Source organism: Ischnura elegans, chromosome 5 (genome assembly GCF_921293095.1).
Source record: "Ischnura elegans chromosome 5, ioIscEleg1.1, whole genome shotgun sequence".
Classification (NCBI taxonomy): Eukaryota; Metazoa; Arthropoda; class Insecta; order Odonata; family Coenagrionidae; genus Ischnura; species Ischnura elegans.
In genome coordinates, this window is record NC_060250.1 from 43,126,173 (window position 1) to 43,143,279 (window position 17,107).

At 38.2% G+C, this 17,107-nt stretch overlaps 1 protein-coding gene across 1 annotated transcript in view; it reads left to right on the forward strand.

Moving 5' to 3' along the window:
* The window catches only part of LOC124158765 (alkaline phosphatase-like), a 309,017-nt gene that overhangs the window by 143,422 nt on the left and 148,488 nt on the right, over positions 1-17,107 (forward strand). The window contains exon 2 of the mRNA XM_046534067.1: positions 13,687-13,943. Within this exon, the coding sequence (XP_046390023.1) occupies positions 13,687-13,943 (257 nt within the window). The remainder of the gene's footprint in view (positions 1-13,686; positions 13,944-17,107) is intronic.

A 17,107-nucleotide genomic window follows, 5' to 3' on the forward strand; every position in this document is an offset into this window, starting at 1 on the left:
TAAAAGCGTGCTTCTTTCACGAAATTACTTTCTCTCACTCAACCGCATTTTCTTACTCTCTGTAATATTTCACGCCGCAAGATAATCGATCGCATATTCTTTTTAAAAATTTCTCTTTTGTTGTTTCTAAAACACGTTAATATCTGAACCAATTATTTTTATTCGTGAATCAGTTATTGAGATCAAAACTTTTTCGAGATCAAAACTAATCTTCTCTTTTCTTAGCCAAGCAAAAGTAAAAAATATTATTAAGTACCAAATTAGGATGAATGAAGGCATAGATGGAACTTGCATAGTGATGTTATTAGTTGAGTCAGGGATTCAATCTGGTGGTCAAATGCAATTAAGATATCGGCTAATTATGATAAAGACTCGTAATTTTATATAACCATTAGTCTCCAGCACTCGGCAAACCGTATTTGTCGACCAAAAATTAACTGAAGATAAAGAACAGAGGCTCTACGTTGTGTATAGGTACTGAGTGGTCCCGTTGTTTTATTCATAATGTAAATCACCTGTATTACGTATATTGTGCGGCCCCCAATTCGCAGAGGCATTCTATAGCAAAGGTAGGTATACTAATTAGGCCCCAATATTAGGAAAATATCATTAGATTAGTGTAAATTCAATTGATCATTTCTATCCGAAAGCAAACGTGAGATTTTAAACCTGAAAGTTTTTTTCCTCCTCTTCTTCATTCATGAAACCAAGTTTGTTCAAAAATACGTATCAAATATTAAATTTCTTACAAAGTTTTCCATTTCGTTTTTGAAAGACTAAACTGTTTGTTGTGCAAATGACATCTATCAGATTAAGTACAGATCAACTGAGAGGCTTTAATAACTTCACACTTCGAGCTTTGAGACCCCTCTCATCCTCACGTGTAGCTCTTTGCTAAACGTTTGCATTCGTTGATGAATGAAACCTCTCAAGACGCTGGTTAGAGGCTTTGCCCTCCTTGGGTCGCGAGAAGTTAAAAAGCGAAGCCTGTGGAAGAAAAGGGTTCCCTTCGCACGGTAACCTACAAAAACCACGCCCACACTGCGATGAGGAAATTGGCTCGGCCAGTCGGAATAGGTCTTGGAAGGTCTTTCGCGAAGTGTTTAAGGGTATACGGGAGGGAACGTATTTCTTTCACCTTGGGGTTTATTTACAGGGTATATTGGGGGTTTTGGAGGCGAGAAATTCTCCTTTACGGCTTTTCTCCTTTGCATCGTCCGAAAGCTCCGTCCACATCCTTTTAAGTGGGGGTCGCAGCGCTCCGTACGGAAGGCAAAGAAGAAAGAGGATCGGTCTTCTTTTTACGATTCCGGACCACCCGGCTCTGTATGGCCGAGCCTCACACAAGACGGCGTTCGAACCTTGAGCACGTACTGGGAATTCAGCATTGGGTCCGCGAGTTCAAAGGAGAAGATTTGAAAGATCGGAGGAGGAATATATATTTTTCTCGGAAGAAGCGAGAGCTTTGAAAGCCTAATGACTGCAGGATTCACTCATGAGGCTAAGTGGGTGAACACATGAGGTGAATTTTAAAAAAATATCAAAGGCTCTTTCTAAGACATGTTTCGGCAAACACACAGGATTTTGAAGCAAGAACTCCGCAGCTTTCTTTGCATAAAAAGTCTCATACATCACTCAAATGAAGTATCACGACTTTTTCATAACAAATTTAGGAATTTATTTACTAAACAGGAGCTCAGTAATGTTTACTAACTTTTACAAAAATATGAAATTCTATAATTACAAAGATCTTATGGTCATTTGGGATGGCAGCAATATAAGAGAATAGTCATTATGAAATTTCTCAGAGTGGTAAAGATATTATTTATATATTGCAAGTAATCATCCTAGCGCGTTGGAAAAGGGCATAATATATTGGAAACATTAATTCGGCCCATTTAAGCAATGTTTTAAGCACATCTTAATTTCAATAACGCCACTATACTTGACCATGACAACAATATAAGTAATCCAATTAATAGAGAAATAATTGCTGTTGCGGCAGTCAAAGGAAAAAAAAGACATCCAATGGGTTGTAAAAATACTTCAATCCACGAACTCAAGCTTTGAACTGAACGATAAGCCTGAGAATTCTTTGAATGCCTTTTAAAGATACTAATCCTCTACTTTTTGTACACGGTAAAAGTCTCCAATTACAGAACATATAACATTTAATTTTCATGATATAAAAGGAAGGAGAAGAATCAGAAGAAAACCTATAAATGAGGAAAAAGTCAACGCTCAATATCCTGTGTCGATGAAGGATGAAGCTCTGTTCACTACCTAACTCACAGTAAATCGAGGTAGATGTAGAACTCTATCCCCTCAGAAGAAACTGCAACAAATATTGTGAATGGAAAACATTTGTACATACTAACCTCAGTTATCAATTAATTAGCGTATACTTAAGAAAAATAGATGTGATTGACGAAAATTTAAATAGCTGAAAGCTGCGGTTTCCCCATGAAAAATGTATACTAGCCTTGATAGAAATGAATATATTTCTAAAGAAAAATAACATTAGAAAAAATAAATCTTAATAGCTCCAACTAAAACTGCAGGCAATATTGGAGATATTGCAACAGAAAAAGAAAACAAGAGAAAATATTTTACGGCAGCTGAAATGCAAACACCAAGTTGAAACATTGCAAACGTAACTTACCACTCATAAAATTGGAGAGTGTATATGCATCATACCGCTATCAAGATTGCATATCCGTGATTCCCACACAGTTGCAATTCACAAAAACTAACTCCCTCGCTTCAACGCCGTCGAAACATCGGCGTTACTGCATTTACAAAATGGCAATGGCACGACAATCGGAGCTGGAACGGGCAATGATAAACAGCATTGCTATAAAAAGCAGTGAATATGCGACTAGTATGGAGTCACGATGTTCCTATCTGATCTTATAACTTCACAAATCATACACTAATATACTAACAGGTTCTTACCTCCTTCATTAGCTATATTTCACCTATATCTTTACTTCGCACAACATCCATTTTTCTTTAAGTTCGTCTCGCATAACAACCTATTTTCCCAGATTCCTACACAAAGAATGCCACGAAATTTCCGTTTTTTATTGCTCAAAAAATTAAATGAAAAGGAGTTTGACATGCAGTATCCTTCAGTTACATGCGACGAAGGATAAATCTTTGCTATGATAGAATAATTTGCTATTTACTGTCAAACCAGAACTTAAAAAATGTATACATTATCCTAACACTCCTAAACACCATCGTAGGTTTTGTTTCGCTAAATTACTGTGATTTGATCAACTGCGTTCGCAAGGATTGCATTACGTTTTGAAAGCAACACTGGAATTTACAGAGAAAAACGGTGACAAGGATCAATACTTCGACAGTCACAAAGGAAATAAAGCATATTCTAAATACCATGGTCTAGTCTAAATTTTATGCCGTCGTAAAGAAGAAAATGCATTGGTCTGTTGCATTGAATATCTAAAAAAAGTTCCATTAATTGCTTGATGCTATGCCGTTGAAAAAATAAAACATGATCACGGCAACTTCCTGTCATTGATACTCAAAGGATTAAAGCATAAAAGTTTCCGGGAAAAAAATCCGCTAACGAGACTCACCTCGGAACTATGGCGCCTAATCAAGCGAGACGCAATAAGGGTCAAGAAAGGGACGTAGACGTGCGCCGTTAATTTTTCAGGGGAAGTTCATCGAGGAGGAGTCCGCCGTAGAAGGGTCGTAACTCACTCGGACCAATACAGAGGGCGCCGCGAGGCTTTTTTCCTGTCCTTTTGTGTAACGCGACCGCCACTGCGTTAAGGGGAATAATTCGGTCAGCGGCCCCCAAAATGGTAGGGGGGCGTAGGAGAGAGAGGTGGCAGAAAGAAGGGGAACCCCTCCTCCCCCTCATGACTCCAAAAAGGAAAGGACAGCGCGGGTATTTTGGAGCGAAACGGATTTCATCAAATCCGGAAGATGGTGGAAAGGCAGTGACAAGAGGGATGGAAAATTGGCCGGGGAAATGAGAAATACCAAAGGGTTAGAATGAGGGACACACACGAAAGAGTGAGATGAATCAAAGAGACAGAGCGAGAACAAAATACGAGAGCAGAGGGAAAAAAAAAGTCTGGTCACCGCTTTGATGATGGATTGTTTTCCGTGAACCCGGCCAAAAAGTGTTATTTTACCCCGTGCTCCGCAGACAGTTGCGTAAATATTCCTTTAAAAATGTGGACCTGCTTTCACGGTGGTACGTAACTTACGTTTTATTATTTAAGTGACACCTACTTCGCATGTAACTGATTGATTGGTACCTCACATGTTGGTTTTAAATATTTTATGTTTTAACACAGTTTGGTGTTTAACCTTATGCTCATTCTTCCCTTAAAAAAATATTGAACTATATAAATAATATAAACAGTGGGTATCAATTTTACATTTCATAATTTTAGAACCCCCTCCATTAACTTTTACTGCTTGAGTGGTACTTCACAGAAATTTTTTAATAGATTTATTTTTAACTGAGTTAGCTGATTAATTTCATGATTGTTCTTCATATACTTGAGGAATTTGGAAAATATACCGTGGGCAATTATGAAGGACGTGAGCGAAATTTAAATTTATCCTGAAATAATTACAGAGAAGAAATAAAGCTTAAAAAAACATAGAATTTTGCGCCTCTTTTTACAAAATAGGTAAACACAAACACTCGTGGACTGACACCCTGGGGCAAACAAATGCAGAAAAACACAGATAGCAAATTAACACGACACACGAGCATTCCGGAATAAAATCTCAAATCGTCCAGATCAAACGACCAATCCAATCAATTGAAGCGAATTATATTACAAATCAAATTAGTAGTTTCTGAATGACACCATAAAACTCAACAATATTCCCCTCAGATATCTCACCCACATTAAGTTATAAAAACGAATGAGTATATAACTTCTAAAATATGTATCGTAAACTCGTTTTTATTATTCACAAATTTACTATATTTAAAATGAATATTCATGATAAATTTTGAAACCGATGTTTAACAAGTACTTTAATTACTGATAAAAATTTACTTTGGCCACACCCATGCTTATGCTGCAAAAATGTCATTTTAATTTGGCTTAAACGGGTTTATTTACTCTTTCACTTATTTTTTTCATGGATGCTCACAGTAAAAACCTGACCTTTTACGTATTTCTATGTGCACTCAACCTAATTACATTATTTACTTAGTGGAAACCAAAATAATTCTATTTTATTTTAATGAAAAGTATTACTCTAACCAGGTATAGGTAAAAATCGTAGCATATAGCGGGATTGTATTACATTCAAAAAGGGAAAACAATGCCTTTTATTTTATTACCTAATGAAATTACTCGTAATAGTAACGGTTTATTGTCATTTTCCCGTTATAAAAACTTTTCAGGGGATAACTTATGTCTTTTTGCGGTCATTAGTGGTTTGCTGCAATAGATTCAATGGAGCGGCATTAATTTACAAAAATCTTTGTTCGAACAGAGATCACAAAGGAACACTCTGTTATGTTAAATTTAACACTAGGATGCCTCTATGAGTCATTTTAGCCCATACACCATGTTGAAAATGAAATTTAACTCCATCATTTCCTCTGAAATGTCGCGCATTTGTTTAAGTATGTGCTGATTCAATGCTAACGTAGATTTTTTTATTTTAATGACTTTAACACATTTATCTTAATGCGTTGTGGACATTTTAAAAATGAATGCATTACCTAGAAGGTGGGCCATGGGTTGTTTTTACCCATAATTGGTGATCCCCCATTACCTCTCACCGAGGCCCGGTTTTTCCTGTATTTCTTTCTGCACACCCGGGGTATTAATTTAGGTATCAAGCAACACTTCAAAATACAGAACGAACAATATTTTTAAAGCTATGTATTACATTCCAAATTTATCATCCGATAATGTGGATTACATTGCTTTGAGCGTGCCCTCAGTTACAATAATTACTACATATCTGCATATCTTGGGTTCACCAAAAAATTGCATTTGTGTCGGGAATTTCATTCCTAGCAAGTTATTTACCCACCAACATGGCCTAATTCACTCAGTATCACGAAAATGTGCTCAGTAAGTGGGCTCATTGATGACAAAAATGAGTACGAAGATGAGTAATTAATGAGTCAATATTACCGATGTCGCCCTTCCAAGTAGTAGCAAACTCCCCTCCATCTAGTGTTATCATGACAAATTTTACATTAAATAGATTACTATTAGCAACTACCGAAATAATTACGGATATTTTATGATTCCTCACGAGACTTTCGACAGCGTATTGTTTCAACACACAGCAGCCATTACCAAATAACTCCCAAAAACGTTTCCGTCATAACATAAATCATTATGAAAATTTTACATAGATAACTTAATAAAATATTTCTAAGGAAAATTCAGGCATTAATACCACATAGTGATCTAATATTGAGTCTTGGGATGCTGAAAACAAGGGAACTGCTATCCGTCTGTCTTAAATTCTTTCATTAGCTAGAAAATTTGACTAAAATAAGATTGAGTATTCGGCCGTCTTCAGAGGCGTTAGAGTTGATAAACCAGTAGATATTTTCAGATACGTGTCCAATATTAGGGATCCAAAAATAAGAGAATAAATTACTACACCCAAAAGTCACAAAATTATAATAACAGAGGTTTACAATACCCTGTCGAATCTGTCCATTTTGTATCCTGAATCAAATCCATTTCAATGTCCATTTTCACGGCCAAGGTTGAATTTCCCAAACATAAATGCTCAAGGAAAGAACTTCTCCATCTCAACGCCGAAAATAAGTTGGCTCCATAACTGTAATAGTCTCTAAACTTAGGGATTAAAAACAAAATGCAATGGTCAGGCACGTAGCTAAGAATTTCTGTAGCATTGGTTTCCCTGAAGCCATCTCCTTACTTAAAATCATAAAGGGCTTTCCTTTTTGCACATAAAAAAGTAAGAAGAGGGGAGAAAAGGAAAGCCGTAATTGCCATGGAAAAGCTGCATGTCTGTTCCAGCTCTCCCTTTCACTTCGTTCACAATGGCTTCTTTCCATTATGAAAGCCTTTTGGTGATATAAAAAATAATACTGAATGCAGATGAAACGAGAGAAAGAGATAAAGGAAAAAGATCCGTACAATTCCCTTTCATATTTAATGCCCAGTAAGGAGAAACCTCACACTATATGAATTTTTATTTTCTCATTTTCAAACGACTTTGCCAAAAAATTAATTTTGGAGTTAAATATTAGGCCTACCCACTAACCTGAATGCATATTCTCGATGGCCCTCATAGAACTAAGTAGTAGAATTCCTTTTAAAGAAACTCCCTAATTTTTCGTCATCCAAATTATTTAAGCACATGAATGTAACTATCAACCACAGATGGTGGAAAGCAATACAAAGAGAGGAATCATTCAAAACTTCGTTACAACTAAGAACTTGCGATCCAAAGTGACTAACTTTAAGAGAAGAGGGTAATGCAGTTGCAAACTCGTCCCCCACACATATTTTATCCATAGAACATAAATTTTTCTTTATGGTAACTCACCGAATGGTTAAAAAAAATTCCTAAGATTCAACCCTAAAATTCAACCCTAAGATTCACGTATACTTTGATGGCAGCATATTTTCGAGGATACAAAAAAAATGTCTTTGAATGACCTTTATACTCCCACAGTGACACTTTTAACTCAAGAGAAATAAATTTATGAATTAAAAAATGTGATACTTCAATTTTATAATCAAAACCTATGCTTAGGTTTGCCGAAGTTGAAGTCAAAGACGAAGTAATATTTCAGAACGTGGTTGTCTTCAAAGCTTTGCGAATCGTCAAAAGCCGCGCATCGTCCGAAAAACCGATGAAATAACTTGACCTCGCTTTACGAACCTTACTGCTTCATTGGCATAGGCTGGCGATTCATGTGCACGGTGCAAAGCCGAAAAGATACGCTCTGCCACCCTTCTAAATTCGAGGCACTCTGGATAATTAAATTGGAGCGGGCAATTTGTGAAGTTTCCATAGGAAAAGCCTCATTGGGATAAAAAAAGGCTCGAGACTTATAAACGGATATGAATCAGAGTCCAAACTATGTATGTACTAGGTTATTAATGGCTCTGACTCGGATTTCAAATTTAAAAAAACGCTGAAACAGTTCTCCTACTCAGCGATTCAAGGCAGATCAGGATATGGATATCATAGCTTCCTCCCCCCCTTCGTGGCTCCAAGTTTATCTCGGAAATAAAAAAAATCACTCTGAAAAGGTCAGAAGAGGAAGCTTTAATTAGAATCCTGACGGGATGTACAAAAAATTGTATTTCGTGACGGAGGGAGGGTTTTCATTAAGTTGCACATAAAGTATTCCGTGGAGGGTAGAAGGATTTGGAGAGGGTGCTGAAGAGGGTAGAGAAAGATGGGAAGAATTTTAACATCAACCCCCTCCATCCTTCACCCTTGAGCGATAGTCCGACGTCGCGTCTCCACCGGGAAATATGGATGAGAGTGAAAAAATTGAATTAGAAATGCCTAAGGCCAGACGTCTCACAGCATTTGACCTCTAACCGCAGAGTAATTCTTTAGTATCAGCAGAGTATTATATGGGTGGTTGCATCTCTTGATCGCAATTTAAAGCAATGGAAATTTAAACTAAGGTATTTCCTATAAATTAACTTTTTCATGGATAAATAAGTGAAAAAAGCAAAAATAAGAATTTCACTATAATGAACGGTCCGAGAAAGCTTCAATCGTGTATAGTTTTTCTTGTACTCATGCATTAATGTTCATTAAGATTGCAATCATATTCTATGGACTTTTAAAGTAAAATAAAATATTTAACTGAATTCCAAAGGATAACCACTGGAGCGACGTGCTTAAATATCTTCACAATCCAAAGCAGAAAGTGTTTTGGGCTGAAATGGGTCAAGGTGCCTGATCTTCAGGCCATTCCTCTCAATATGGACTGCACTTTGATTTATGAATCACTTAAATATTTCACTGGACCGCCAAAGATGGCCATAGGAAAAAGATACCTAAATATTTTCAAAATCGCAAGTATAAAGTGTTCTGGGTCGTTCTTAAGGCCATTCCTCACTAAAGAGATTGCGTCTCCTACCGCATACCTCGCATTGGGCATGTGTTCCTGACGGATTTAGTAATTTCGTCAAAATGGCTTCTAGATGACTTTCCATCAAGCAAAAATAATGCTTACCCTAAAGGTTCATCCTTTTTATCAACGTCACTCGTAGAAATTGAACACAAGATTATGAACTCGTTACCACTCTGCCACGGGTCATTCCAATGAAACAAGTCGATGAATCAACAAAATGATTCACTGGATTACTGGCGATGAATTATTTTGCTAAATTTTTATCATTTGATATTTTTCACATACAAATGGCTATACCACCTTACCTTAAAGAGATCATCACTCGTCAAAATTACGGGTTTCTATTTTATTTGTAACAGTAACGTGTGTGTTATTCAAGAAATCACTCAACTACATCACGTTCGGCCATTTTGATGTTATAGTTGGCATATTTATGCATTTAGCATTTATTATTAGATTCTTATGGGAAATAAACAGCCATACCGAGCGGCACGTGATAGACCAGGGCATGGGAATCTGGAGCAATTAGTCCGCTGTCCGTTTTATTTTTTACTAAAAATGATTAGTAAAAAATACTCCGTTGTATTGACCAATAAAGAAAAAGGTTTTATTTAATGAACATATCCATTCATTTTAACACAAACGAAGAAATGTTTAAAATAATTACTAACTGTCAAAATGACGGGTAATAGTCCTTCAAGGTACCCATACAACCTCTTTCATTTTAATGTTAAGCTCCCGATTCTTCTGGCCATTCCTTTCTAGATCATTGCTCTTTCATTGATGTATCACCAAAATATATCACTGGCTTGCTGAATATGATCATAGGAGCACCTAAATATCATCAAAATCCCAAGCAGAAGATGTACTGGCGGTACATGGTTTAAGCTCCCCCTTCATTCGGCCGTTCCTCCCACGATAGATTGCGCTTTGATTGACAAAACACGGACACCTCTGAATTACTAAAGATGACCGTGGGAAAGATGTACCTAAATATCTTTACAATAGGGTAGTTTCCTTCATCAAAGAAAACGAAAGGCATTGATTGCGATTCGTTACCCACCATTAGTGTATTCATAATATACAAATTATTTGGTTTTAGAATTCCCAGTTTAGACGAATGACAATGGTCAATTTTAACTGCATTTGAAAAAGGCCAGATTGGAGCCCATGCGATGCCACTCCACCGGACGTCACAGGGACCTAGTTTCTATACGAGTAGATAGGAGTTTTAATCGTCTGAGATTACCATTGCATGCATGAGGCACAAAGCTCAGGGAAACATCTCTTAATAATCACCTATTAAAACTGCCTAAGGTCGGAAAGTTTCCTTCGTTTGATAGGGTATTAATAATTAATCCTTATTTAAGCCAAGCGCTACCTGCTAGCAGGGTACTCAAAGTCACCTCACTTGCGGCAGCGGGAACCAGAACGACGTCACAAGGGAGTTTTCCCGGCATTCATTCTTAGCCGTCGCGTTTTCGCACGCTTGAAAATTTTCACTTTTCAATTAATCGTGAAAAATAGATATCGTAATTTAAAAATCAGAAAAGCGTGAAATGCGTACTCCAGGAGTAATAGTATTTCGGTTTAGGCAATAAAAAAGTAATAGGAAACCACCATATTGCTAGCATAAAGGTTTCTGGGAGGAAATGAATTAAGCTCCCAGTTCTTGAGGCCATTCCTCCCAAGATGGATTGCGCCTACAACCGTTTTCCTTGGATCGGGCATGTGTTGCTGACGGAGTTCGTTATTTCGTCAAAATGGCCCCTTGAGGACTCCCTCCACCCCGAACGCAACGCGTCTTCGCCTCCTTCCAGGACGATCGGTCCATCAATCCCAAAGTCCTTCACACTCCCCAGGGCGTCTTCTGTTTCTCCGCCCGCGGGGGGGCATCATCCGATGGGCACGGGCATTTATCCATCGCCACTATAAAAGTCTTTTTCGCACACAATCGAAGCCGGAGTCTTCCTCGATTCTCCCCCGGCTAAACTGCTCCCAAATGAAGCCCGCTTGTTGGGCACAGATTTCCCCTTCCCTCCGTCTCTCCCATTCTTCCTTCGACGATTTTCCAGAGAAGTCGTTATCCCAAGAGAGTCAAATTTCCTCATCGGTTATTCTGGAGGAAACTCTTCGCTTGGGCCATTTATAGCAGGTAACAAATATAGCATAAAATCCTAATCGTATGAAACACTAAACAAAAGATGATTTTTACTCTTAACTTGGTATAAACCCAGATTTTTCTGTAGAACTTGAAATTATTTAAACTGAAAATCAAAACAGGCAATTTGTTATAATTTTCAGGGATATTTTAACCGAGCCCTCCCATTGCACTTCAGCTAGAAACCAAGATGATCATATCTATGATATCTATATGGGTCATTCCACCCATATGCGACCAAGTGCTCGCTACATGGATCGCAGATTTCGACCAATTTTCCCAAATCGTCTTCATTTGATGTAAAACGAAAACTCCAAAGTCGTTTTGGGTTGCATGCAGCGGTTCACCTTATATTTCAATATTGCAAAACTGCAATATTATGAATGAGTCCTCATATTAGATGCCATATCTCCGGGTATTGGGGAGGTAGATAAAATACGCTGTACTATATCTTAAAACTTTTAGTTGGAAAAGATTTCTAATGGGTTTACTTGCATGAGCTCAGCGCAAGGTGTACAATGGGTCTTTCAGTTTAACGCAACCCGCAACTCATGGAAGTATTTGGCAGATGAAATAAAAAGGTTGCGACGAAAAGTCTTCCCTATTTCTCGGTTAAATCTGATATAAAACTTTAAACCCACTTTTCATGAGTTGGTTACGATATTATAGTTCTGGTTAAATTCCTTGTTCAGGGATATCTTTTCGATGGTAGACGGAATTACTCACGAGGCTGTAAAGAACAGCAAACTAGTCACAAAGGCCCACACACACCGAACGACGTATAGCAGAGAAACGCTCGGCATGATCCTGTGACATCAATATATCTTCTTAAGTTAAACATTTCAGAAGAAACTATTTTCCACTTTCCTAACAGCTTTTCAAATCAGTTATTTTTTAACATGTATAGCATACGGAAAATCAATTTATTCCTCGCCTTTATAAGTTTATTTAATCTATGAAAGTATTATGGCCGGTGATATTTGGCTCAATATTTGGCCCAATAACTCGAGGGCGAGAGACGGAATATAAAAACGGTAAATACCAAGTTTATTTATTTTTAAAACTCACATTCCACCATGATAAAATGCAATTGATGAACGAGCCCATACTTCCGCGGACATGCTATTTCTCCACTCAATACGCATCAAACGTGTTTTATTACTTAGTGCAGAGTAAAGCACTCAAAATTTAGGGTAGCCAGACAAAAACATTTCCCTCGCGACGGAGCCGTGTGTGTTAACTGTGAGAGTACACAGCTGTCCAGAGATTGTTACCAGCCGAAAATGGGCGTGGTCCTCCGATGGATTTTATGGCGTGGAGTACGACGAGGAAGCAAGCGAATTCGCAGTTGGAATGGCATGCCGCGAACAGTTTACAAGGCGCCTTCCCGTGGTTCCCACACGTCGCTATGAGAGAGCATCCTAAATGGGACATAAATTTCTATCCTTCCTCATTAACTCAACCGCTACTTTATAGAGCAGGCGTTTTAATATCAAACACTCGAGTTAGGGGTTCATCAGTTCCCTTCAGTAAGCCGCTTCCAACTTAGCAGAATTCCTTCAGAGGTGACCGTAGGCTTCACCCAGGATTAGATTCGGACGAACAGCACGAGGCACTCTACCCACTAGATTACCATGTTCAGGGAGATGTATTGACATCTACAACATCAACGCAGGTAGAATATTTTACATACACCAAAGATGAAAGGTATGATATTTTGATGAGGCGACCGACAGCTGAGGTTATTAGCGCAATGAGGGATTGGTACGGAATGAAGGATGGAGAGAAACCCGGCGTCAGCATTAACTTCCTCTGAACTAAAGGCGCCAGGGAGACCACGGCTTAACGTCCCATCTGACGGACAGTGCTACCCTTAATGTGCCCTCCACAAAGCACTCGAGCAGGGATCGGCGAGCGCCAGAAAATTCTCCACCACCGTATAGATTTGAACTCGGACCGACTGGGAGGGAGGCCAGCACTGTACCCAATACACCAACCCAATTCCCACCATGGATGAAATACGCCATGGAAAAAATAATTCGGAATAGCCAGGATTTGAACTCTGATTTCTCGATTGCCGGTCAGGTATAGGTTAGATAGTCGAAGCCAAAGACCTAAGCCCAAAGCTATGGCTTGGTGGTGTAACTGGCAGCGTACCTGACCGGCAATCAGGAGATCCGGGTTCGAATCCCACCAATGCCAAATAATATTTCATCCTTGAGGTATATAACTTTGCTCCGCGCGTTTGTGCGTTCAAAGCTACTTCTACTTGTTTAGGACAACATTGTATGACGAATTTCTAATCCATGTCAGAATGAACACTTTGCTTTTTTGTGCTTTCCTCCTCGTATTTTATCCTTGATTATAAATATTAAGTAATACCTATGTACTAAGAGAGTTTTTCCCTTTTTACCCGCAGATCGGGAGTACTGGTACCGTGAGGCGAAGGCGACGTTGGAGGAGATCCTGTCGACCGGTTCTGGGGAGGGGACCAAGGCAGGGGAACAGGCGGGCTGGGAGGTGGGCGTGGCGAGCAACGTGGTGCTGTTCGTTGGGGATGGAATGGGCATCTCCACGGTGACGGCGGCCCGCATCCTCAAGGGACAGCAACTCGGAGGATCCGGAGAAGACCACAAGCTCGCCTTCGAGAAGTTTCCCAACTTGGCTCTCGCCAAGGTACGTCAATTCCACCTCTACAAGCCGGAGGTGGGAAAGTTACCGAAAACGATTAACTTATTGGAGTGAATTTCTGTAAAAAGTTACCAATTTAAGCTAAAAAGTTACTTTTATTAAATAATAATAAATTAAAGGAGTTGAAGGGATAAAAATTTGTTTATTCCACATTGTGAGGACAAAATAAATCATCATGAGGAAAAAGTAATATTTTTATTCCTTGGCTCCTACGATAAAGAATTACTACTAAAGGATTAAGTCACGCCTGCAACTATTAATATGGATCTATTATGGACCAACTATTATGGATCGACACTTTTTACCGTGAGCTCACATGATTTGGGCCTTCAATGAAAAAAAACTTTTACTCATTTAATCATTACCTTTCCAAAGTGATGACAATAAGCTGTACATATGCTGAAGCTTTTCATGGAGAAGCCTTGCTCCCATTGAGAACATGCTCCAACCGGTTATAATTATACATACCGATAATTATACATGCGTAAAACCTATTATTTCATCTGAAGAGCTCGGTAGCTTAGGAATAGACTGATATTCCAAACCAATATTAGTTCAGAGACCTCGAGAACTTGAGACGAAAGGAATTTTTGGCCAGAAAGATTCTTCCATCACATAAAAATGCGTCACGAATACTCTTCAGCTAAGACGTCATTGAGAGGGGCAGCACATTCCAAGAGAGACAGTGATTTTCCATTTCCACAACCAATCCCTTCATTCCACCAGCTGTCTTCCTCGACAGCCATTTGACCTTTCGTATGTCTTTTTCGCCTTCGACGCTCCATTCTAAAATAAAGCGGCTCGAGAGAGGACTTAAGAGGAAGGAAGAGAAATAAAAAACATCTTTTCAACGCGACTCATCAATCTTTGTACCCCCTCCGAACTCCCAATCCTTCTTCCTCCCTCAATCTTTTTCTTTCTTTCATTCGTGACACTCCAATGTTTTCATTTCCCCGATCCTCTTCCCCTCCTTTTATTTCAAACTCCATCTCGTCATCCAGCTCTCATTTACTTCTTTTCAAAAGGAAGAGCGGAAAAATATACTCGCGCATGTGTAGTTGAAGGGTGAAATAGCACCGAACTATTTTATTTCATTGCAATTTGTGGAGATGGACCAAAATTTTCTTTAAAACTCACCAATCTTCTTTCCAATATTTGTTAACACATAACTTTGAATCTTTAGGACTAAGCTATTTTCAGACAATTGTGCTTTAAAAATAACAAATAGAATAGCAAAATGTAAGAAAATAATGGAATATGTGACAATAAATTCCTGGTACATTACTTTATATTTTTGGAACAGTTTATTGTTAAAATGATAAATAATAAACATGATGATAAATGCTTACATGTATAATAAGATATATAGCTATTACAAATTTCAGGCAATAATAATTTAAAAGGAACAACTAGCGTAAAAAATGAAAAAATATACCAAATGTATTGAGAACATATACCTAGAATATTACCTTACAATTTGTTAACAGTTCGAAGTAAAAATAAGGTAAAATAAAAGACATTATGATAAATATTTGCATTCATAAGTAGATAGATAGCTCTACCATTTTTTGTGCTATGTGCTCCATTTTGTCAGTCTAAAATTGTAGCATAATCATCCTGGATAAGTTAAATAATGTTGCGAGAAATAAATGTTGCGAAACTTCGACAAGAGTACTGGTTAATTTATTGTCCGTAAAATTACCTATTCCGATAGAAACAACAACAAGATATAAAAGTAACAAGAGAGTTAAGAATTATTCATAATTTTTCTTTCTTAGAACTTACTTCGTCGTGGAACATATAACGAGGCGTAAAAGGCTTCGTAGGAGTGGAGAATAAGAGATGGAGAGATGGCGGGAAAAAATCTTACACGCCAAGGGAAGGAAAAATAAATCCGAATGATATGGTGCATGCATAATCTAAATGAAAGACGTCTCTCTTGGCACATTGCTGGGCGATTAAACTCCATTCTGCCCCAGTAGGTGGCAGCAGGCTCTGGGCGCGCCACACAGCCCTAGCCATGGCCGGAATGAATGTATATCGGTTCCTTTTTTTCTTTCCTCCGCCTCCTCCCTGACTCGAAAATTTTAGAAACGTATATATGTAAGAAAGGAAACAAATATTCTCAAAAGAAACGCTCCGTTGAGTTCGCCTCCTCTCTCCACACGGAAATTATACGCAGCGAGTGAGTTCTCTTTTTTCCTCCAAGGACGTTGCTTGAGCATTGCCATTGAGACAAGATCGCAAGTATTGAGATGTTTCTGTTGTCGCAAAAGTTAGTTAAAATCATAATTTCAATAGAATTTTTAATAATCTGCCTCGGTTTGTTGGCAAGCGAGCACCTTCCCGGAAACAAGGATTAAATGACACAATTCCCCAATTGCTAAGGCTTTATCGTTTCTTGGATGGATAACTATAACTATTACCACTTATTCTTTGATTAAAGCTTTCGTTGCTTTATTCGAAGGTTTTTCAAAATAAAAAATCGAAAGCTTTCGTTTTCAATGAATAACTATCATCCTAAGGGGAAATCATTATCTATTTATCTTATTATTGTTGCTTTGGTTACGTAATTGAAGAAGAGAAGAATTTTGAAATGGACGTGGAAAAGGATGGGTAAATGTATACGTTTATGAGAGTGCTCTTCCAAGAAGCCTAAAAATCCTTATTCCCTTTTATTTAGCCATGGCCACGGCAAAAGAACGAAGTCATGGCACTAACAACATACTATCTTGTAACAATGCATTAGTGGATGGATTTTATGATTTTTTGGGATAAAGTGCTGAGCCCTACTTCCACATTGTATTAAAAATGGACCAAATAGATCATTCAATCATAGATTGCCTTCGAAATGGCACTCTCTTATTTGACATATACATCATCCAACACTAGTGGAACCCAATCCCTACACTCATAGCATCAGAAATCGTCCAAAAATGACTCAAGTACTGCAATTTTCACTTTATTTTGATTCTAACATTTATCGACCTCCTGGCTGGAATTACTGTGAATATTACTGCTGTGAGGGAGGATGGGGCAACCCTCGTACATTTGAATCGTTCACCAATTCATGGAAAGAATGCACTGATTTCCCCGGCGGCCCATAGATTTTACCACGTTATATTCATAGCATCCCCCGAGTAAGAATT